The 25674-nt window shown below is 36.2% G+C and overlaps 1 protein-coding gene across 1 annotated transcript in view; it reads right to left on the bottom strand.

Moving 5' to 3' along the window:
- LOC106879918 (sorting nexin-4) overlaps positions 1 to 24934 on the bottom strand; it is a 36534-nt gene extending 11600 nt beyond the window's left edge. Inside the window, exons 1-8 of the mRNA XM_014929669.3 lie at positions 24801 to 24934; positions 10618 to 10724; positions 8177 to 8315; positions 7524 to 7601; positions 6643 to 6714; positions 6448 to 6495; positions 2985 to 3040; positions 810 to 882 (exon numbers count right to left, since the gene is read on the bottom strand). Of these exons, the coding sequence (XP_014785155.1) occupies positions 810 to 882; positions 2985 to 3040; positions 6448 to 6495; positions 6643 to 6714; positions 7524 to 7601; positions 8177 to 8315; positions 10618 to 10724; positions 24801 to 24911 (684 nt within the window). The 5' untranslated portion in view covers positions 24912 to 24934. The remainder of the gene's footprint in view (positions 1 to 809; positions 883 to 2984; positions 3041 to 6447; positions 6496 to 6642; positions 6715 to 7523; positions 7602 to 8176; positions 8316 to 10617; positions 10725 to 24800) is intronic.
- Positions 24935 to 25674: the final 740 nt, after the last annotated feature.

Below are 25674 nucleotides of genomic sequence, written 5' to 3'. Positions count from 1 at the left end.
AACATTATGAATATTATTAACCTTGACCAGTGAATCTCATCCTGTGGTCTATAAATACCTTAAAAAGCTATGGGTATAGCTTTTCATTTTCAGATTAACTAAAGAATCTGAAGAATAAAGGTGCATGGTTTAGTGGTAAGATGTTACACTCATGATCACAAAGTCATAGTTTCGATTCCCAGACTGGCTGTCCATTGTGTTCTTGAGGAAAACACTTCATTTCATGTTGCTCCAGTCCTCTAAGCTGTAAATAGGTAACCTTATGATGGATTGGCATACAAGGGCAAGATGGTGATGCAGGAGAAATTAACCCAAATGGAAGTCTTGCAAGCCATGTTTTGTATTCAGCAATTAAAAGGATCAATATGTACAACACATACTGTGAATCCTAATTGGTTGGGATTGGTTGTCCAACTATGTTGAAGGTTGATTGAACAAATAAAATACAATAGAACTCAGACGTGCATATTATCATCAAAATGATAGCAATAATCTGCTTGAACTATTGACCACCATAAGGCAACAAGTTTAAAATCTCACTAATAGTTATCGTTCTTTTCCTAGCTGCTCATAATTCAAAGATGAGTGATTATTTGCAATAGGAGGGATATCTAAATGTACAGGCATTTGTTGCAGATAAACACAGATGTCTAAATAGGGGGGAAAAAACCCCATCTAATTCATGATATTATGTTGGGAAAATGGATGTAAAACTGCTATTGAGGTAAAAATTGTTTTCAAGGTATAAATTTGATTTTATTTTAAGCTAAAAATAACCACAAACCTGAAAAGCATATTATAACACTTACTGCTCTGATTTTCAGTATTGTTGAAATAATGGACTGAAGTTCATTACTGTAGTTTTTAAGCTCTTCAAATTGTCTGTAAACAAAATAAAAGGAAAACAATAAACAAACTCTCTGAACTCCCTCAACTGTACAAAAATCAATTTTTGCTAGGAAAAAAGATAAAACCAATTGTAACTAGAATGGTATTATTTTTCTTAACTTCTTTAAGACATAAACAGCAAAGTTGAGTGCAGCACAACTTTAAATGAGAACGTAGAGAGAGAAAATAACATACTAGAAAGGTGCTGGCATGACTGTGTGATAAGAACTTTGCTTTGCAACTGCATCGAGTTGGCTTCAATCCAGTGCCAAGGACTTTGGGTATTTGTGTTTGACTAATGTTTGAAGTTGACTAATACTCTGTGAGTAAAATTTGCTAGACAGAAACTGTATGGCAGCCTCTATGTGTGTGTGTGTGTGTGCGCGCGCGCGTGTGTATGTACACATGCAAGCAAACATGTATGCCATGTAAGTGAAATTGTCTTTTCACTGTCTCTACTTGTCTATAGATGAAGATTATAAAGAATATGTTCAAACGGCCAGTAGTTTTTGACATTTAAAGGCCAGTGGAATAGACATACTTTGCTAAAGAACAGGTAAAACTTGGCATCAGGAAAGGCATCTAGTTGCTGAATACTGCCTTCAAAAGTCTCATCTGACTCATGTCAGCATGAGAGAGAAAAGGTGTGAAAATGATAATGAAGTGGCATAGAGTCAATGTGTTGTCTATAACATATCTGAGGCTTATTTCTTGTAAGGTACTGATTACTCTGACACAAGATTTATCTAAATGACAAAATTTGTGGGCAAAAGTTATATATACTCATTTGAACTGATCTTAGTGCATAGTGTTCTACTCATTTTATCAACCCCAGAGTGGACAAAAGACAAAGCAGACCCCAGACGAGATTTTGAACTTAGAACAGGGAAAGATAAAAGATAAATACTGTAAGAAATTTAGTCCATTATCATGCTGTCTAAATCAGTTCCACCTCTCTTTACTGACAAGATATTTTGTTTCCTCTGTCATCTTAATGACAGAGGACCAAGATATGTGGTGCAGTACTATACTCTCAAGAAGACCTGCCCACCACAACAGAATTGATATCCTAAAACCAAAGTGTTATGTAAGAAGCTTTGGTGATGGCATCACGTGAAAAGCACCCAAAACACTTTGTAAAGTAGTTGGTATTAGGAAGGGCATCCTGCTGTAGAAATCAAGCCAAAGCAGACTATGGAACCTGGTGCAGCTCCAGGTCTTGCCAGTTTCTGTTGAGTCATCCAACCTATGCCAGCATGGAACACGGACGTTACATGTTGATGATGATGATAGTGATTTACCAATGGAAAAGCCTTTACATGGTCATCCTCCTTGCAAGAAAGAGCAGCCAAATCTTCATCAACTCACCAAATTGTTTAAAAAACAGGATATTTTAATAATGTAAGTGGGATGACTACATACTGAATGTCTTGATCACAGATTAGCTACATCAAGACACACATAAGACGACCTGCCGACTACAGCAAAAATATTTATCCTTTCTACTCTAGGCACAAGGCCTGAAATTCGGGGGGAGAGGGCCAGTCAATTAGATCGACCCAGTATGCAACTGGTACTTAACTTATTGACCCCCAAAAGGATGAAGGGCAAAGTCAACCTCGGCAGAATTTGAACTCAGAACATAAAGACAGACGAAATACTGCTAAAAGCATTTTGCCTGGCGTGCTAACGTTTCTGCCAGTTCGCTGTCTTACAACAAATATATTTAAGTAACAAAATGGAATTTACTTTGGTTATTACAACAACACAATATATTTATTTTAGAAAAAATTAATGAGAAACATACACAATTGGTTATTTCGAAGAAATTTCATGTGTGCTTTTTGAGGTCTATAGAAAACACCATTGTGGCTCTTTACTAATTTGTTTGATCTACGATCAAAGGCATTTCTGCCTTGGCAAGCCCATCCTATATTTCTTCTGGGCAGTGCATATCAATGATTACAGTATCCAACATATCCCTCCCTTTTCTAGATGATCAGATGTAATTTGAAGGAGATACAGTTCTTAATTCTAGTAAGCTGAACGACCACATAGAGGCTCCTTCATAAGCTCTTATTTACAAGACAACTTACCGGTCTGGTCTTTTAAGTCGAAAGGCAGCACTAAGACTTTTAATTCTAGATTCAGCCTGAAAATATAACACAAGTGAAGGATTAATATCTAAATGCAACTACAATTATGCATATAAATGTATGAGAACTGTACTAACAAAGCATTTAAAATTTGATATCTGCAATGACATATATAAGTATATGAAGAAAACAGTACTGTCAAAGCGTTTAATATAACTGGTATCTATAATGTGTACAAGTCTGAGAAAACTACTGTCAAAGCATTTAAATTGCTTTAGTGGCTCTGTACTGAAGGGATTCAACCAAGTTGAATTAAATAAATGCATGAAGGTAATATGATATATTTAATTCCTTCAAATTCAGATTCACTACACTAACAAAGGAATATTGAATACTATTGACTTCTGGCAAAATGATTCTCTTTCTTAGAATAGAAATAAACAACCAATAAATCAGTAATTTAATACACTGATACCCAAGAATTCTGTGAAGAGCAGAGCTAACAGAATCATCTAAACATACCTACAAACATACACTAATAAGAATGGTCATATGGGATAGTGATAGCGGTGGTTAGTCTAGTAATCCTAGTAAATTGTTGTTGTTTAACCTCAGGTCAGTTTTCATTAAGAATATCTATGACCATAAGCATACCAGCCTTGGCCATTCTGTCTATTTTTGTTCAGACAGGGTATATCAAGAACTACATCATCTTCATTTAAGACAAAATGATCTGCTATATCTAGTAGGTTGAGCAAGCAATAAAATATTTCTCATTGGTTCATACTGAATTGTCATAGCAGAAGGCCCTGTTTTCATGTCATAATTCAAGAACAGGCTCAGGAATCAAAACCACAATCTTATGATCATACGTCCTACACCCTAACCACTAAGCCATGTGTTTCCATATGTATGCTTGTAGGTATGTTTAGATGATTCTTTTGTCTTTCCTTTTCACAGAATTCTTGGGTGTCAGTATATTAAATTATTGGTCTATTGGTTGTTTATTTCTGTTGTAAGGAAGAGAACCATTTTGCCAGAAGTCAATAGTTGAATAATTCATCCCTTCTTTCTCCAAATTCAATGTGAGTAAAGTGTCATAGACACAAAAAATATAGTGACAATGAGAACATGAACTGGTAACCACTTTGCTGTTTGATTAAACACAGAAACACAATAGCATTTGATTGTTTAAATTGTCATAGAAAATGTAGATTGCTGCTCAATCCACAACTCTGTTAGAAGTGTGTGAATCTTGTTATAGTTAAGTGTCTAAACTGGATTGTATGCTCATGCATAAAGGTTTTGTGTAGTAGATGTACTCATCAGTGAGTCTGAAACTATGTGGATATAGTTAGTCTCCACCATACAAAACCCTCAGATGAGGAAATAATCTGGTTTATCAATACATACATGTGTGTGTGTGTGTGTGTGTGTGTGTGTGTGTGTGTGTGTGTGTGTGTGTGTGTGTGTGTGTGTGTGTAGTACAGTTTTGTATTTTTATATGAGGGGCAAGTATGGCTATATGAAGCTCACTTTCTACTATGTAGTTTTCAGCTGTCTCACTGCATGGCACCTTAGGTAAGTATCTTCTGCAACAGTGCCAGGCTGACCAAAGCCTTGTGAATAGATTCTGTCTCACTCAAGCAAGTATGGAAAAGTGAATGCCAAAATGATGATCATAAGTGTTAATTTACTTTGAGTGCCAACTGATAATATGTAACACAGTACAACTTGGTACACAGTCAGGTTCTCAGCAGCTAAATTGGCACTAATGCCAGGTGAGGAGCACTACGGGAAACTCAGCAGGACAAAATCAAAATCTGCCCAAAGGATGGATGAACCCAGTGCAGAGACTAAATAACTAGTAATAATGTGGGTTATATAGAACTACCTGAGATAGTGAACAAGAGCACTGTAAGACCACCTTAGGAGTTATAGATCCCCACATTTTGTCACAACATCTGTCTAAGAGAAGGGTAGTTAGGGTTCCTTAAACATTGTATGGGTGACTTGTCTGCTGTTTTGCAGGTAAATCCAAGAAGACAAAAGATCAACGAGTACACTGAGAGAAAAACAAGCTATGGTAATCAACTTTTAGGTGGTTTCCAATATACTGGATTTCAAGTAGCCACCTACAACTGAGATGAAGTATTAGATGTGCTGGGTCATGCTAGTCACTGGACCTATCACCTTCATAGTGAAGATTAACGACATTGGGAAATGCACCTCCCAATGTCATTATAAGGCTGCTTCTGCAATATCTAACATCTTTCTCTCTTTTTTCAGCTCCACCCCAAGTACTCTCATCCACTCTTATATAATGCAAGGAGACATGTATCTCCTCTACAACAGGAAACCTGTTCTGACCCCTTCTTTCATAACTTAAAACCTCTTATCACCTCAGTTGTGGCGTGCAAGAGAGACGATTGCGCTGGTATGGACATGTGGTGAGAATGGAGGAGGATAGCTGCGTGAAAAAGTGCCACACCCTAACAGTTGAGGGAACCCGTGGAAGAGGTAGGCCCAGGAAGACCTGGGCTGAGGTGGTGAGGCAAGACCTTCGTACATTGGGCCTCACCGAGGCGATGACTACGGACCGAGACCTTTGGAAATGGGCTGTGCGTGAGAAGACCCGGCAAGCCAAGTAAGATCGTTGCCAGTGCCCCTGGACTGGTTCTTGTGCGGGTGGCACATTAGATGCACCATTTTGAGCGTGGCCGTTGCCAGTACCGCCTGACTGGCTCCTGTAGGATTTTCGAGCGAGATCGTTGCCAGTGCCCCTGGACTGGCTTGTGCGGGTGGCACATAAAAGACACCATTTCGAGCGTGGCCGTTTTCGTGCGGGTGACACGTAAAAGCACCCACTACACTCTCTGAGTGGTTGGCGTTAGGAAGGGCATCCAGCTGTAGAAACTCTGCCAAATCAGACTGGAGCCTGGTGTTGCCATCCGGTTTCACCAGTCCTCAGTCAAATCGTCCAACCCATGCTAGCATGGAAAGCGGACGTTAAACGATGATGATGATGATGATGATAAAGCTGTCTCCCTCTCTCAGGTAATAACAATCAGTGAAAGGAGATCTTAGCCATGTGAGCTACATAGTAATCTCACTACACTGGTGCCATGGAAAACGCCTCCAGAATACTCTGTAAAGTGGTTGGCATTAGGTGAGGTATCGACTCATAGACATCATGTCAAAACAGAACAGACATTGGAGTACAATGTAGTCCTCAGACCCATCAAATCCTATCAAACTGGCTAACCTATGCCAGCATAGAAGATAGATGATAAAAAGAATGAGGATTTACCTTTTTCTTATGATAAGACATACAGATATATATTTTTATTTTCATGTATCACTTTACAAAAAGTAAGGATGCTATGGACATGACTTGGTATTTGACAAATCAACAGCAAAAATTACATAATTAGAAATATTATGTTAAAGAATTTATTTTCACCTTGCTTTGAAACTCAGTTGCATAAGCTAGCTCCTTCCATCCAGAATCCTGAAAGGAATAAGAAAAAATATAATAACAATGCTATGAAATGTTTAGTGATTTGAGACATGAATAATGATATATAAATAAAGAAAAATTGTTTATAAAAAAATCCTTCTCCATAACAAATTTTAAAAAAGAATTTAAATATTTTACCTGTCGAAGAAAGCTAACAAACACTTTATCAGCACAGAGAGTTGGATGCGATGAACAACGTAGTAGAAAAATCTGAAATAGCAAATATAACTGAATTATGCTAATCTAGAAATGCATTATCAAAGTGTTATTGCATAAATGTAGCTGAAAATTACATTGGAAGTTGTCCTTTTAATTAAAAAATAACTACTAGCTCACACACACACAATTAATTAAAAAATGTAATAAGTCAAGAAAGAGTTTTTATAAGTAAGTTGCACTATCTAAAGCATAAAACAATTTGCTAGATAGAGATGTATGATCATATAGCTAGGGTTTGAATTAAGAAAATTGAATATTTCCATAGTCTTTCAAGTATGTAGATTAAAATGGCTGGGTAAGTTGAATGTAATTAATGCTTAATTTAAACTCCCCCAGCTTCGTGATTAATGCAAAACAAATGTGAATGTGAAAGAGAGAGAGAGAGAGTTTGAAATTGTTGATGAATGAAAGTTTGTCTACCAAAAGCTTTGTCGTTTGGGGTGTTTAGTTTAGAATGACATTGGTGGGTGTACTGTCTCAGATACATGAAGAGTACCCCAGTGTGGAATATAGTTGAATCTTGTATAATAACAGTAAGAGCTGAATAGGAAACACAGATTTGTTGAGACAATTTTTGGAGATGTGTGTGTAATTGCTGTGGGTGGCCAGCAGCAATCATGAGGCCATGTATTTGTAGGTAACATGATGGATTATTTTGGTATAAAATATAGCAAACACTGATTTATTATTATTTCCTCAAATCAATAATCTAAACTAGTAAAAATTGACATTGTTAGCTCCAAATGGGAGAGCTAAAATAGAACCAATTATTTTGAGAGAAAGGATTTAAATCCACCAACCTCTAGAGCTGCTCTTCTCCTTTCAATAAATTCCAAGTTGAATTTATCAGATGGTGCATTCTGCCAGAGAAATGTTGCCTAAAAGGAAAAAGATGAAGTAATATTCAATATTTAGCAGGTGTCAATGACAGAAATATTAGTTTGAATCAACAAAGGTAACACTTAGTTTGCCATTTTGAAGTAATTTCTTTAATACTCCTGGTATTATATTACTACTTACAGGTCTACATATATTTTAGTTTTAAGTAAATATATTCTTATAGATAAGCTTTTTTCATAACAGTATATTGCAGAAAAGTTCTTTTTTTCTTTTCTTTTTTTTTGTGGCAAAGTACATGTGAAACCTAAACACTTGTAATGTGCCACTGTCAACAAGTGTCTTAAGTTCATCATCACTGCTGTGGATAATTCCTTGACTTGCTAGAAACAACAATGGAATCTTTGTTAAATTACACTTCACCAGCTTAAAAAAAAGACAAGAAAGTTCACATTGGATAATGTAGTCCAGGAAACATGTTGGAGTGCTCAATTTGGAACATCTTTGATCACAGGTCTGTATAATCAGAGCCGAATAAGGCTAAACAACACCATCATGTTTATGATGAATTCATATTGAAAAATTTACCATGAGAAACAATATCTGAGCTACAAACCTTTTTTTCTGGTAAAGGTGGGACTACAACTTGTGGGTAAATTGCTTCTAGATAATTCCTGATCAATTCAAATTCGCTGTAACGCCTCCACACTGAAGTTGCCCCATCACCAAAACCTTTCATTTCAGGGTCAGTAACTCTGCAAAGTTCAAGAGAATATCAATTAATTTCATTAGCCAAAAAGTTTGCACATGTGCTGCAATGAGAGTACAAGGATCTCTGATTGGAAGGCAGTGCATAAGGAATAGCTGAGACATCATAAGGGAGAAGTTTGTTTGGAATGATAGATACACCTGACTTCACTGAAACTAAAAAGGAAGATAGAGAAAGGCTACTCCTAAAAATTGTTAAATGACAAGAATGCATGAAAGAGATGGCCTACTCAAAATAGAACAAAGAGGGACTAGCCATTGAAGTTGTGAACCATTTGGTCAAAAGTATGAATGAGGATATGAAAGCAGGGAAGGCAGTTAGACCACCAGGAATATTTGCTGAGATTCTTAAAACATATGGCAAAGCTGGTCATACTTTAATCACAAGCAGTTAATTAGAAACATATCATACCCAGTAACTGGTGAAGCAGCATCATTATCAACTGCTACAATGGTGAAGAAGATACTAGAGAGAGAGGGGGATATATATATATATATATATATATATATATATAGCGAGAGAGAGAGAGAGTTGATTGACCAGATGATGAAAATTAGGAAGAGAATTAACCTAGAAGAGATGTACTTCAGATTTATGGCAGGACAGGATATCATTGTGGTCCTTTTCCTACTGAGGCAAATGCAGGAAAAACTTAACAAGTAAACCATTCTACCGAGCTTTGCCTACTAGGAAAAGTAGTTTTGACAGGGTTTCATGATGTACAGTCTAGTGGTCATGAAGAAAACTAGGGATAAATAAATGACTTGGTTTAGCCATGCAAACCATGTACGAAAGTGCTGTCAGCAAGGTGACTGTTAACATTGAATTCATCAAGAAATTGAGAATGCAGATTTATTTATATCAGGACTCAGTTCTCAGCTCCAAACCAAAACAGAAGGTTAAGACTGGTTGTCAATGGGAACTTGGTGATCTAGTTCTCATAGGTAAACTGCTCAAACTTGGAAACCATACCTAGAAATGAGAAGCCCTAAAGTAAACATAAAGAAGATGAGTCCTAGTTAGCAGGAGGGAAGGCAGGGCTGTACAGCTAGCAGAAAAATGGACATATTTGATATGCAGAAATGGAGTAGGTAGGAATTATTTCATATGGTGTTTCCTCTGTAAATTGTAGATGCACAAGTGGTGTAGTGAAATCACAGGCAGTTGAGAAGGAAGGGACACTAATATGTGTCCGGAAGTAATTAGCAGCTAAAGAACACATGAAAGAAATTCCTTCAAATGTTTGGAAGGCTCTCTACAAGTAGTTGATAGCATTTGTTATCTGGGTGATTTAATTAGCAACGCAGGTGCTGGTTTCAAAGGCACCAACTTTATTGCTAACCATGACACTCTCTCTCTCTCTCTCATTACTCCTGATATTAATCGTTCACACTCTCTTGCCATCACCCATTTTCATTGCTATTCATTACTCTCTCAACTTATTCCCTCTTCAATCATACATTGCTGAATCCACCAATCTCTCTTATCTCCAGTACTCATGCTTCCATCATGCTGACTTTCTTTTCTCACTCCCTCTTCCTTCAATCATGCTGTTTCTATTCAATCTTGTTACCAACAGCCATTATGTAGCAATTTATCTTACTCTCTCTCTCTTCCTATTATCTCGTCAGTTATGCTCTCCTCTATCACTGGCTCTCCTCCATCACTCTTCCCATACAAAGACCTGTCCAACTCATACTAAGATGGAAAAACAAACATAAAATGATGATCATGAGTCTTATAGTTAATCTGAAAAAGGCTAAGTTAAGATCATTTAAGTGGAAGTTCTACACTAACTTCACAAAGTGTAACAAAAGAAAAGAAAACTGAAAAAAAAAAGATTCTTACAAGTCAATTAAGCCACATTTTTATCCTACCACACCAGCACTATTATGAACAATTATATATAGATTTTGTATTTTAATAATATATATAATGAGCATTGCTTAAGTATTAAGTGTTGCAGTTCAAGTGGTAGGCTTGAGTTCAATGCCCACTGGTTTCAGTGAAACAATTAAGTGGTATCACATGCATTAAAATAACTAATACCAGAGAATACTGGACATAGACAATGAAATGAGAACAATCTACCCGAGTGATTTGTATAAAGAGTTCAATCTGAAATTCTGAGTAGCATGACAGATACCTGAAGAAGATCAGAGGGTAGAATAGCCAAAACAATGACAATAACAAACCGAGATGAGGATATTAGTTCAAAGAAATCTGTGTGTAATAATAGGTAGTGTTAGCTAAAAACGAAAAGAGAAAAAAAAAACCTAATACTTTACCTTGTTTCAACAAGGTACACAATATATGTATCTTGCATTTTCATGGATGGTATGGTCCTTTTTTCTGGCTCTGATACAGTGATTTCCATCCATTGTAGCAAATGAGTCTGAAAGAGAACAAACAGATCAAGACATAGAGTGAAACAGCAGAATCAAAAGAATCTAGTGATAGTTGCATTGGGTTACTGATTTGGCATCCTGATATGTATATAGAACTCTCAAAGAAAGCTGGCAGCCATAAAAGGAGTGTTACTGTTACAGTTACAAACATTTAACATATGTCCTAAAAGAGTGAAACACAAAACTTGGCGGCGAGGACGACAACCAGAATACATTCAAACTTGAGCAATTTGGAAGAAGCTAATGCCTGGTTGATACAGTTTGAAGCAAAAATTGAATGCGATGACATTGAAGATGTTAAAAAGAGACCAACATTTCTTTCTACCTGGTGGCATTTTGGATCAGTTACGGTGTCATTCTAATATAAAATACACTGAAATAGCTGCTCTCACATCCACTATAGAATTGGAAACACTGTATGCGAGTAGTCAACAAACAATAACAAATTTTAATGTTAACAAGAATACCCCAAGTAGCAGTGATGATGTAGTGAAATGTTGAAATTGTGGGTGTACACACAAAGCTCATGCATGTCCAACATATGGGAAAAACTGTAATAAATGTGGCAAAATAGGGTATTTTGCAAGATTTTGCCAATCTAGAAACTATTGCCATATGGACAACATAAATGTATCTCTGAGTAAGACTGGATCTGTAAACAGTTTATTGCTAAACAACAATGAGAGTAGAGATAACGTGGGTTTTTGACAAGTGCTTTATAAATAACAGAAGCATAGATATGAAAGTGGATACTGGGGCAGCTTGTTCTATAGTCCCGTTATATTTGCTTCATAGTTAGGTATCCCAACTGAATCATGCCACAGTAGATTAACCACCGTTGATGGTTCAGATCTGAAGGTTGTTGGATCTATCCAAGTGACATTTAATCTCAACAACACCAATGAGTCATGAAAATTTATTGTGGTAGACAATCCATACTCTTTTGGGCTGACTGGAAAAGATATTAAAGGCAACTCATTCGGTTTCAATTTGAACATGGATGTGTTTTCAGAGGTTAAAGGTTTTGTGGCCTGAGTTAACTGCTCTGATGCGTGATGAGTTCAGAGATATAGTGTGATGAGGTGCATTCCAGTACATTTGGAAAAAGAGGTTAAAGATGAATTGAAGAGGTTGAAATGATAGGTATCATCGCACTGTCCAGTTACTCTGGAGTCAGATGTGCTTCACCTGTGATATGGCTAGGAAAAAAAAAAAAAATGTATCTCATTGCATGTGTGTCAATTAAAATGCTCATTTAAATGCACATATTGACACCTTTTCTTTTCTGGTATGTCAAGTGCAAAATTTTTCTCCACTCTCAATTTAAGGCATGTGTATTGGCAAATACCTTTAGCGGAGGAAGCAAGGCATATTTGTGCTATTAATACAACCAATAGTCTCTACCTGGTCAACAGACTTCAAAAGGGACTTAAGAATTCGAGTGACATATTTCAGAACTGCATGGAAACTCTACTAAAAGGGATTGAAGGAGTCAGGGTATACCAAGATGATATTCTCATCTATGCTAGTAGCGAAGCAAAATTGACAAGCAGAGAAAATGCAGTAGTTGCAAGGCTAACCAAGGCGCAGTTCTCCATTAATAAAGAAAAGTCCTCCAGAAGAAGAAATTTGACCTTCCTGGGAATGAACATATCTGAAGAGGGCATTTCTCCATTTCAGGAACTGGTAGCAACACTAAAGGACATATAAGAAGGAAGATATTGACAAAATATTGGGTCTGACAAATTACTACAGTAGATTTGTCTCAGTGTATGCTGAAAAAGTAGAACCACTCTTATCAGCTAGATCTAAAGAATTTAAATGGGGTATCCATATGCTTATCACTCATCTTTTGGAGGCTCCAGTTTTGCAACCATACTCAATGGAAAAGATGAGTACTCTCACTGTAGATGCATCTTTGATTGCAGTAGCTGAGGTGTTATCCCAGAAAGGACATCCAGTAGCATTCATAAGTCACACTTTTAGCCAGGTACAATATAAAAGGTCGAACATAGAGAGAGAGGCCTATGCAGTGATATGGTGCGTAGATAGACTGGTATTTCCTTCTAGGAAAGCAGTTTTGTCTGGAAACAGATCATCAGCCTTTAAAAAGCCTGTTTGCAAAGGATTTAGATGTATCTTGACATGCTTGACAAAAAATAGCCAGGTGGAGTTTGATCCTATCACAGTATGATTTTGTCGTTTAGCATGTTCTGGGTACTCCACACACTGATGCCCTCTCTCAGTTGAGGTATAATAAGAATAACGACAGTGATATAATTTTCTTTGCTTCACATTTAGACAAATGCGACAATGCATGGCAGGACATAATGATGGAAGGCATCCAAAAACATCTAAATGCAAAGGCTTTATATCACAAAATAAGAGAAAGAATTTTACAGCAAAATTGGAGATTGGTCTTGAATCTGGAACATGTATTTGTTAAAGAGAAGGATTTTCTAACATGTGAAAATGGCTTAATATATTGTAAAAATCATCAGTTTATTCCAGCACCTTATAGAGCTGCAGTATTAGCTAAAATGCACGACACACGGAAGGGCATTCAACAAACAATTAAGAAGGCATGACTGTGTTAGGTGGCCTAGATTGACTCATTTGGTAGAGAAGCTTGTCAAATCTTGTGATCGTTACCAAAGAGTTAGGCCAAATACAGTAAAAGCAAATGATTCATGGTCTATTTCTGGGCCCTGATGTGTGCATATGGATTGGGTATATGTTCTAAACATTGGTAACATACTCATAACTGTAGATGCCTATCCAACATGGATCCAGGCATTCTTGTGTCCTAATCACTTGACTGAAGTGGTAAAAAGCAAGCTGCTGAACGTCTTTGCTCGTTTTGGTGTGACCCCAGCTTTAGTATCAATGGGCCTGAATCTGTTGCGTTAAAGAATATGTTGTCATCAATGGGTTGCAGAAAGATCGAGACACCTGCTGTGAAAGCTGAACTGAAGCATTTTGATCCAAAAACAAGGAATTTTGGCAACTATCAGGTCATCCCATAAGTTCTGTCAGAATTTTGAATAAAGAAAACAAGTGATCAAATGTTATATTTAACTGAAATTTAATCATCAATGAACTTTCCCTGATTATCTATGACTTCCTTCCATCTATTTACAAACTTTCTAATTCCATCAATGTAAAACTCTTTTGGTTTCAAAGCGAAGAACTCTGAAATGTCAGTTTCGACCTCCTACTGGTTTGCAAAAGTTATGTCCCCCAAATGATTCTTTAAACTACAAAACAAATGGTAGTCTGAAGGAGCAAGGTTGGGAGAATAAGGTGGATGAGGAATTTTTTTCCCAACCAAGCTCTTCGATCTTCTGTGATGTGATCTTTGCAGTGTAGGGTCGCGCATTGTCCTGATGAAACATCACTCCTTTCTGATTCACTAAAGTGGGTCTTTTTTTCTTCAAAGCATGGTTCAAACTCTCTAATTACTGACAGTAGACTTCAGCATTGATTGTTGCATTAGGTGGTAACAATTCAAAGTGAATTACTCCTCTGCAATCCCACCAGATAGAGAGAAGAACCTTTTCCCATGAAGTTCCCTTCTCAGTTGTGGTTGAGCTTTTTCCCTTTTACCAAGCCACTGTTTACAATGTTTAACATTTCAATAGAAGATCCATGTTTCATCACCAGTCACAAGTCTATCCAAAAAGGGTGAAATGAGTTTGTGAGAATGGAGAGAAGAGCAGATGTTAACTCGGAATTTGCGGTTGCTTTCGGACAATTCATGAAGCACCCATTTTCCAAGTTTAGGAACCTTTCCAAGTTGTTGAAGATGATGAACAGTTGTATGGTTTGAACTGAGTTTTATTACCAATTCTTTGACTGATAATGCAGGATTTTCTTCAAGTAATGCCTCAAGGAGCTCATCATCAAACTCAACTGGACGTCCTGTTCGATCTTCATCTTCAAGGCTGAAATCTCCACTTCTGAATTTTGCAAACCATCTTCTGCAAGTTCTTTCATTCATCAAGCATTCTTTCCCATAAACTGAGTGTATGTTTCGAGTTGCTTTGGCTGCAGAGTTTCCTTTTTAAAGCATTATGTGCCTCAAATGCTCTTTGGATACTTCCATGTTAGAAAGGGTTTTAATCAAAGAAATTGTAATTCTATTATTCTGTAAAATAATATTTAATTAGTTTAAATGTACACAAATGCATAAAAATAATTTTTTAATTCCATTAGACATTCTAAAATACTATTAAATTTCATTCAATTTTAAGAAAGGTAAAATCGGACAGAACTTATGGGATGATCTGATACTTGAACAAAATTCTGTTCAACCATTGGAGTGCCTCAAGTGGTTATAAATTATCACTGGCTGAAAAGTTAATGAAAAGACCATTGAGGGTTGCTGTAAACCCATTCTTTGAAATAGGTGAGGATGTACAAGGTTGCATCCAAGGCAAAATATGTAACACATGTCGGAAAGAATACTGCATGAATTAAGGTGGGTTGCCTACTGCAGTTAGTGGCAGTTGAGCAACTGGCTCTGCTAAACACACAAGAGCCAGAACCAGAATTGAGCACAACACCTGACACAATGGTCCATGCTGAGTCTGCAAGGATGCCTAACAGTGATGGGTGTGACCATATCAAATCCCTGGGTTAGGTATGACCTCAATGCCGGAGTCATTGAAGAAGTGGAGCAGCCTATTATTGACAATGCTAGCTGTTGAAGATTGAACATGAAAATTGCATCAAGTCTTCAAATGAGGTGAAGTGCAAGAATTGCAACAGGATATAAAAAGCCAAAATGTTTTGAGGAGGAATAATGTGATAGTTGCACTGGGTTGCTGATTTGGTATCCTGATATGTATATAGAACTCTCAAAGGAAGTCTCGTGCAACCACATGAAAATCATGAGATGAGAGATGCATAGTGTGGCTTACAGTGTGTTGTTTACGCATGTTTCTTAATAGAGCTGAATTTTTTTTTTAAGTATCACTATTATAGATATCTATACTCTGATGAAATTAAATCAACCCATAAATAAATGAAACCCTTGAATCCATCACTACACACACACAGTTGCATATCTATGTATGTATTTAGGTATACTTGAAGATAATCAAACCAAATTTGTTGAAAATCCGTTCATTTTCCAATAATTTTGCAAATACACAAAGATGAGTGATTACAATACCCTGCTTTCACTTACACATGCAGGGTAAGAAGGAAATTACTGTCTGTGTTGGTAAATAATAGATATAAAATGTTTACAAACTAGAATAAGTAAGTTCACTACAGAGTATGATGCCTTTTAACGCTTCCATCATTTTTTCTTCACCTCTTCCACATCTGCAAATTCCGTAGCACCAGCTTTCGTCATCGGTCATGACCTTTGCAAAAAGGTGTGGATCAACTTCCAACTGTTTTTTCAATTCACGACACGCATTCAGTTGTGACTGCTCTTGATCTTCTGTGAGCAAGCGAGGCACAAATTTTGCTGCAACTCTTTTCATTCGCAATTCCTTGCTCAAAATTCGTTGGCAGGAGCTCCAGGACACACCAATCATATCAACAAGTTCAACTGTTCAGTGACAGTTCTCCAAGATCAGTTCATGAATTTTCGTGATGTTTACATTTGTTTGGGAGGTTGATGGTTGTCCTGAACAAGGTTGTTCTTCAAGCGACAAATGACCATTTCTAAAGCATGAAAACCACTCATAAACTTGTGTTTTGCTCATGGCAGTGGTCTTGTAAGCTGTTTGAAATATGACAACTGTTTCAGCTACTGTTTTCTCCAGCAGAAAACAGAATTTCATGGAAGCAGCATGCTGTTCCTTCATTTCAGCCATTGCAAAAATCAACAAACAGCAGAGAAGCACTGCAAAATAAAGATGCACCACATGGCAGCACAATCGTACCAGTTAACACTGGTCAGCAGACTGATGCCTGAGGGTTGCATCAAGTGGCTTCTAGTGGTGGAAGCCTGAACTACAACAGGCTTGTCCCACAGACGTTTCCAGTTACTTTTGGAAACCCCCTCATATAATGGGCTTTGTACAGTTTCTGTTTACAAAATTTACCTACAAGGCATTGAGCAGTCAGGGACTATAGTAGAAGACTTGCTTAAGATATTGCACAGTGGGACTGAACTTGAAACCATATCGTTAGTAGGTGAGCTCAACCTCACAGCAATACTTGTACATATTCGCTTCAGCGCGTGTATATATGTGCATGTGTGTGTGCATGTAATTTTTACATGGAATAGTTTCAAAGTTACCATCAGACAGTCTAATGAAGCATACAGAACAGAAACTTCAAAGTAACTATAAACATTTTCTTAAAAATGTTATTCTACTGAAAGGTGTTGAGAGACCCTTTAATTTATTTAATGTTTGTCTTTTAACTATACCCATACATATAGTGCTAGGCAAAAAGCACCCACTACACTCTGTAAAGTGGTTGACATTAAGAAGGACATTCAACTGTAGAGACCGTAACAAAAAAGACAATGGAGCATGGTGCAGCCTCTGGCCTTACCATCTCCTGTCAAACTGTCCAACTCATGTCAGCATGGAAAACGGATGTTAAATGGGGATGATGATGATACACATATACACACGATTCCTTTGTTTATTATTTTATATCCCGTGATGGATGAACATTTCCTGGATTTTCAGCCTTTGAATACACTAGATAATTTTTTCCCTTTCTATTCATCCTGTTAGCCAGGATTTTGCATGATGTACTGACTAAGGTGTTTGTTTGGATTTCTCGAGCCCCTTCTTTTGCTACTATGTATATCAACTCTTCAGCATTCATCCTTTCCATACTTGCATGGGTTAGACAGAATTTGTGGAGGTTTTCTACAATTAAATGCTCTTCCTCTCATCAAACCTCACCTGTTTCCATCTAAGGTAATAAATAAGGTAATAATAACCAGACATGTTTCTTTTGAAGATTAGAAACAGAAGACAGCTTGCATGACAGTGACACTTGTTTACAGCTATCACATCAAGTCAAGACGAGGAGACAGTAATACACAGATACACACACACATATATAAATGATAGGATTCTTTAAGTTTTCATCAACCAAATCTATTTACAAGGCTTTGGTCAGCCTGGGGATATAGAAGAAAACACTTCCCCGAGGTGCCACACAATGGGAATGAACCTGAAACTGTGTTGGAGAAGGAACCCTCATACCACACATCTATACCTACACACACACACACACACACACACACATGTACATTCATAATCCATGGTGTATTTCTACAATAATCGTTATGTGTGTGCGTATATGTATATCAAAATCTATGTGTACTGACGTATAAGAAACAGATTTCAAAAGACTTCTTTACAATAAGGAACTAAAAGCAAAAAGCAAAGCAAAAGCAAAGCCAATTCTCAGGTTTTTAACAATTATAAAAAGTGTCAAAAAACAGAAATTAATCGTTAGTCTACTTAAAGCCAGAACAAGCAAAGGTCAACAGATTGTTGAACTGTGTGGCAGCTTTTAAGTAGCTCCTTTCTTTTTAAGATTAACTACATTAACAGTTCCCAGAAAGAAGAAGAATGAGTCATTTAGAGAAATTGAAAGGGTTTAATATTCCTATTTAGTACAACTATTCTAATACATTGTTTTTATGGCATTTAATAACGGAAGTGTAGTGGCTAAAGTAGCAGAGAGTTGGAACTGTGCATTAATGATATTTAGTTTTCAGTCCTCTACAATCTGAGTTCAAGTCCCACAAGGGTTAAATTCTACCCTTTATTCCTATTGAGATTGTTGTTGCTTAGCCCCAAATTAACACTTATTAAGCAACTATGTTGAAAGGCATTCCAACTGGTTATGACCAGGGATTTTTTTTAGATATATTCTGTGTGTCCATTTCTTTACCCTTTTTTTTTTTTAAAGACAGAAGGGTACAATTTAGGGAAGATTTGGTTATTATCTCTAGCAGGTTGATTAAGCAAATAGAGACTACTGCACTGATTCACAATGGTGTTGATAAAATAAGTACAAGGAATGAACTGGGGCTAAATCAGTCAACTATACACTTCCCTAAGTCATGTAAAAGGCAAAGGAAATGACCACCTTTGGTCATGAATGACCATGGGATTGCACCTAGAAAGTTATCCTCTAAGGTACAAGCCCGGACAAGGTTATTTATGGAAGACCAGCAGTCACACATGCATACCAGCCTTCCCTCTCCATGCCACTGATGTTATGCAAGGGAAAGGCTGATACAGCTTGGCACCAGTAACATTGCAACTCATTTCTACAGCTGAATGAACAAGAACATTGTGAAATAAAGTGTTTTGCTCAAAAACACAACACATAACCTGGTTTGGGAATCAAACTCACTACCTCATGATTGTGTGCCTGACACTTCTAACCACTGCCATGCAAAGTCATGTACGAAACTGAAAACTCGCAAGTATTTAATTATGAATGTATCCCTTGATGCTCTACTTTTAAAATAAATTATTATATAACTAGGTTTGTCTTTTTCTTTTATATTACAATTTCAGTTTGGTTTAATAAAAAATATATTAGGCTGGCCAAAACATTTGTTCACTTTTTTAAGGAAAATAAGACACAAGTTTTAAACATAACGTTATTTATTCAATCAATGATATAATTGCTGTTTAGTTTCAGTATCTTCTGCAATCTTGTAGGCAAACCACAAAGAATTTACCTTCTTTACTGGTAAAAGAATTTCCTTTCTTAATTGGTGAAAAATTTCAATTTGGTGTGACTGGAAGGGTATTGCTCAAAGAATTTCTCTTCTTTATTGGTGTAAAACTCTTCCAGGTGAATTTTAAGATCTTCTTCAGAGCTGAATGTCAGCCTTTTCAATAAATTTTAAAGAGACTGAAATAGGTGTAAATCTGAAAGTGCAAGTTGAGCAAATATGGAAGGTGAAGCAAAATTTCCCAGCCAAGTTCCAGTAATGTCAGCCGTGTTTGCAAAAAAGTGTGTGATCTAGCATTGTCATGATGAAAGACAATGCCTTTACAATAAGCAAGTTCTGGATGCTTCTAGGGGATCACTGCATTTAATTTATCCAGCTGTTAGTGGGAAGAAGCTTGTAAAAGACAACACCCTTCCAACCCCACCACCAAGTTGAAAGCATAACCTTCTTTGGGTGAAGTCCTGCTTTTGAGGTTGTTTGAGGTGGTTTGCTATGCCTCCCCCATGATTGTTTGCACTTTACATTATTATAGACATTCCAATTATCCAGTCACAATTCTCTTAAAAAAAAAAAAAAGAATTGTTTTCTTCGCACATCTACAGTTGAATCACAGTTGGGCCATGCTCTCATTCAGCTGATGTGGGATCCAAGTAACCAAGTGGATACAGATGACTTTCAACAATTAATCTGGATATCTGGAGAATATCTGCGATCATTCTGGTTGCATAATGGGAGTTGTTTTCCTTCACTTTGTTATTAAAACAAATTCCTGCCTACGAACTCAAAACATAGAAAGGATGAAACTAAATGCAACAAGGTGTTTTGCTCAGTACAGAAGTGATTCTACCTCCATTTAACAGGAAATATCGGAATGCAGAATTTTAGTTTATGTAAAGAAGCCAAAAGTACAAAGTTTATATAATTTTAGAATGATGGAAACAGTTAATGCTGAGATAGTAGTTTATCAGAAGAAACAAACTTTTTTTTTCAGATAAGATAGGTCAAATATCAATAATATGAACTGATCAATGTTAAAAGCTCAGTCAGCCATCTTTGAGAAACAATATATAAAATTTCTATGATTCTTTCTGCCATTGAGAATCACCATGGTATCTATAACTAAAAAAATGGAAGGATCCAATGCTTCTAGAAGTCTGTAATACAAATCATCATCATCATCATCTTTTAACATCCGTTTTCCATGCTGGCATGGGTTAGACAGTCTGACGAGAGCTGATAAATTGGAGAGGTGCATCAGGCTCCAGTCATCTATTTTGGCATGGTTTCTGTCTGGATGCCCTTCCTAGCACCAACCACTTTACAGAGTGTACTAGGTGCTCTTTGTGTCTCTGGCAATAAATTGCGTTATCTTCATCAGAGACTTTATAAGACATGCTAGTCAGCCAATTGTTGTTAATCTCTCAAGTCAACCCTGAATCCTGATGAAGTTGACTTACCATCAAAGGCATTACAGCCTTTAAATATCTCATCAGTTTTAAGGTCAATCTTTCTGGTGTATGTCATGTTTTTTAACATCAGTCTCATGGTTGAATGCCTATACTATCTAATGTTTACTTGAAGAAGGTGGGATGTGATTTAAGGAAGGTTTAACTGATATTTCTACTAGTTAGAAAGACAACATACAACCAGCCTTGTTGGTTATCAAGGTTCCAGATTAGAGTAAGAACCAAATTTATTTTATGCTAAATAAAAAGAAAGATAAGTAAATGATTATGAACACAAAGTTTATTCCAAGCAAGGAATTTTCCTTACAATGTAGAGTAGCAATTAGTGAAATAACTTCTATAATGTTTAACCAGGTACACCCTCCTTCTCATCATCATTTTATGTCTATTTAGGATACATGCCTGCAGAGTGTCTGCACACTTCCCAAAGTCCATTGTCATCAGAAACACACAGCAGAGAAAAAAAAATGTCAATCTTTCATGTGTATGTCATGTTTTTCAACATCGGTTTCATGGTTGAATGCCCTTCCTATCACCAACCACTTTACAGCATGGATTGTGTGCATTTACTTGTGTCACAGGCAACATACTGCAAACAACTTTTGTACTCCAAGAAGAGGACACAAACCAAGCAATAGATTTTGCAATATTGCAAAAGGGTCACAGGCAAGCAATGAGTTTGGAAAGAATAAAAGTTTCAGTCAGGTGTCATATGCAAAAGCAACACAAAATGTTACATTTAATTGGTCAAAGAGATTGTTGTTGGTTAGCTTTAAGTTGGTTGTGATCATGCACATCAATGATTAAAGATATTCCAATCATGATCATGCCATCTTTTTATCCAAACATAGTGAATCTAAGAAAACATTATTCAGTATGTCTTTATTTTTTAAGACAATAGTGTACAAAAGGAGGGGACTTTGGCAACTATTTTTAGTAGGCTCAATAATCATATACTTAAATCTATCTAAGATAGCATGGAAAAAGGTGGAAATTTAGTGAATGGCACAGTAGGTTAGTGTCTTCTACTATAGCTTCAGATTGACTTGTATATGTGTATGTGCATTGGAGTGTTGTTTAATCCAAGACAACCTGTTGTGATTGTCTAATCTTTTTAAGGCTATGAAGAACTACATTATCCAATGTGTCATGGAAGGATGTGATTGGGTAGCAATTTCTAATGGATGGAGTAACAGCAGGGAGATCATCCATATTGGCTTGAAAATTGATCACACAATTAAGGTAGAGAGTAAATTGCCATAAGATAATACAGATAGATTAGTTTCAGTTTGTACTAGGACTGAACGAGGCTTCTTGAGTAATCTACAGCCAGATGCCCTTCATGATACTAACCTTTGTATGCTAACACTTATTTTCAAGTATCTTTACAACATTGAACAACCAGTCAGCTGGATATACTATTTATATGGAACATAAACAAATATCACCTCAACCTAAGAGGTGTCAATACAAAGACAGAGACAAACATACTCCAATACACACACAAGTCAATCTGAAGCTATTGTAGAAAACACTTGCCCAATGTGCCATTCAGTGAAAGTGAATTGGAATCCCTGTGGTTGCAAAGTGAACTTTTCAACCTCATAACTATGCCTGCACCTAACAAACAAATATGGATCATTGATCGTGCAATATTATTTAATGAGAAAGGGGGATGTAAAAGCAATTGACCATCCAAGACACTGAACAATATAATCAAGAATGATGGCCATGCTGCTATGGAGTCATGGAATGTAAACAGTAAAGGAGAATGTGGTTGAAACAGACCAAAAAAAAAGTTAAGAAAATATAGGTATAACAACCTAAGAAAATCAAGCCTGAGAGAAACAGAGTAGTGGGGGGGGGGGGGGAGAAAGAGAGACATGAAATGAAGTTGTTACTGTGTGTTAGCACTGACTGAGCAGATCTATACTGTGTATTAGCCCTGATGAAGCAGATCAATATTTAAAGGTGTTTCAATCATAACCGTTCTTTATAGCTATGGTTATATAGTCTAATGTTTTCTTCCTTTTCAAAAATATCAGGGTTGTGATTTGAAGGAGATTTAGCTACAACTTCTTGCAGAGTGAGAAACCTCAAACAGGCTTCTTCATTGGCTCACAGCAATGTTCTACTGACTGCATGTTTAACGGATTGCAACATGGAAAAGTGAAAGTAGAACCAATGATGATGGTAATTCAATAATAATGATTTCTGGCTATCATTTAGTTTGTTGTTTAATCCCAAGCCTGGTCAAGAAAACCTATCATAAAGAGCATTTCAGTTGTAACCGTCCAGTATTTCGATTTATTTATATATTTTAAAACCTAGTTTACTGCAAGCTACATTATTCAATGTGCCCGTCTTAGAAAAAAAAAAAAAAAAACGTAGTCTGAGGGAGATTTGGCTGCTATTTCCAGCAGATTAAAAACTAAAACCATATATAGGTTCCTTTTTCTTTCTTTTTCTCATTGTTCATTTATATTTCTAGTTTATTATCAAAAGACAAGAGACTTTCAAAAATTCAGCAAATATTAAAATTATTTATAACATTGGCAGGCGGCTACAAATTCGGGAAAGAGGGTAGTGGTGGTAGAGTAGATTAATATCAAGCACATACCATTACAAGAGAATTTAGATTATTTTTCCCAATTTGTCTAAATTATCTTTGTAATTTTTATCTCAAAAACATTATTTTTAGTTAATGGGTTTCGTTTTTTGTTTTCAGCGTTTAACTCCATAATTTATCGAAATATTCAAGAACAAAACAAACATGATATAAATAATTGGGAAACACCATTAAATATTGTTACACAGTAGATGGTATTTCCGCCCATAACGACGTTAGGAAATCCTCCCCCTAGTTTTATGTTGTTTGCTTATTCAGAAATCGGTCATATTGTTTAAAAAAAAAAACACACACACACACAAAACATTCCAATCACAACAATTATTATTTTTTTCATTCACCCTCCGATTACATTATCCAATGTGTTTTCCTTTAAAGACGATAGGGTATAATTTGCAGATTAGGTTGCTAATTCTAGTCTGCCGAGCGACCTAACGTTTAACTTTGAATACGATAGAGTAATATATACAGATAGATAGATAGATAGAGAGAGAGGTTAAATTATGAATAAATATATATTAATTTATAGAAATATTCCTCGCTGTCTACGTATGTAAATTCCTTTCCTGTATTTATTTGTTGCTATTGGTGTTGAGCTACAGGTCGGCACAGATCTAGTAGAATTCTGATTAAAATGCGACCATCGTGCAAATTGTGTGCCTGTATGACTACATTATTCAATGTCTTTATTGATAAGAAGATATAATGTGATTTAAAGAGAGATTTGGTTGTTGTTTCTAACGAACGAGCGACCACGCAGAAGTTCTCCCCTTCCCTCCCTCTTTCCTCTCGCACACGTCTGTTATTTATTTTCGCCATTGTTATATTTCTGTTATGTTTTTCTAGAAGAAATATTTTACAAACGGAAATTTATATTGAAACCAAAAATTTAAAATTTACTGGTAATAAGGTATATCTTTAAATTTAGAAATAATAATAGGATAGAGAAAAAGTAATAATATTAATTCGTTTAAATTGGTGACTAGCTATCATATTGATTAGGTGCTAAAAAAAAAAAAAATTAACGAATCTATTTGCTGTGTCTTTGTATCAATTTTTTCACAAAAAATTATAAATAAAACGTTTAAAGGCGAAAGTATATTACAGTTATTTAAGAGAATTTTCACAATGAAAAACCAAACAACACAAATAAAAACAATACTACTACTAACAATATTATGCATTCGATAAGACGAAAACCACTTATAATCAGTGAATTAAAATGTTCAGGTAGGAAGAAAAAAAAGATAAACATTATTATTAATAAATGAAAGAAGTGGTTTACCTTCTTCGGTGGAGGCGGAGGTGGAGAAGAATCTTCATTTTCTGAATCTGTAGATGGAGAAGCTGATTCAGTAAGATTTTCGGAGGACCCACTATCTGGGACGTCTGCCATTTTGTTGTATGTGGTTAGAACTCACGAGACATAAAGGGAAACTACTCTAAAATAAAAACCATGCTCGATCTGATAATCTCCCTTTTTATTTCTTCCAAATTCTTTTGTTTTATATTTTAAGCCGTCAGACAAACTAAACCAGCGACTAATTAGTCTCTATTATGTGGTCACTCGTCCAACCAGAGATAATCAAATTACCCTCAAATTACGACATAACGTCCTAGAAAGAAATAACGCATAAGAAAATGTAATCCAATATACAACGTCATAACAAAAAAGGTGGCTATGGGTGGAGCGCTTTTGATCAATGGTTAGTTTGATTGGAGCTGACTCGGTGCTAACAGCAGCAGCAACAACAACCAGGAAACAATTGATTATCACAGTTAAGGTTACACTGGAGCATAGCGTTCTAATATTTATAAGTGTTGCTGATAACGTAAAGAAAAAATATTAAAAAAAAAATTAATTCGGAAAATTATGAAAGCGCATTAAGTAACTTATTTTAAGATTGCGCTTTCTTTAGCAACAATATGGCTTTTGGAGAATGAGGGACTCTATATGTGGTCACTTCACCTGCTAGTAATAATAGCCAAATCCCTTTCAAGTCACACCCTACCCGTTTAAAAGAGAAAACAAACATTGAAGGATATAGTTCTATATACTTGAAAAATAAAACTTGATGGTCGTAAATGGAACGCCTATGGTTATGAGTCTACGCTAAGCTATAGGTCATTAGGGTGTAAACAACAATAGCAACGAAGAT

Source organism: Octopus bimaculoides, chromosome 4, assembly GCF_046866305.1.
Source record: "Octopus bimaculoides isolate indiv1 chromosome 4, ASM4686630v1, whole genome shotgun sequence".
NCBI classification, from domain to species: Eukaryota; Metazoa; Mollusca; class Cephalopoda; order Octopoda; family Octopodidae; genus Octopus; species Octopus bimaculoides.
This window is presented reverse-complemented; position numbering and strand designations above follow the sequence as displayed.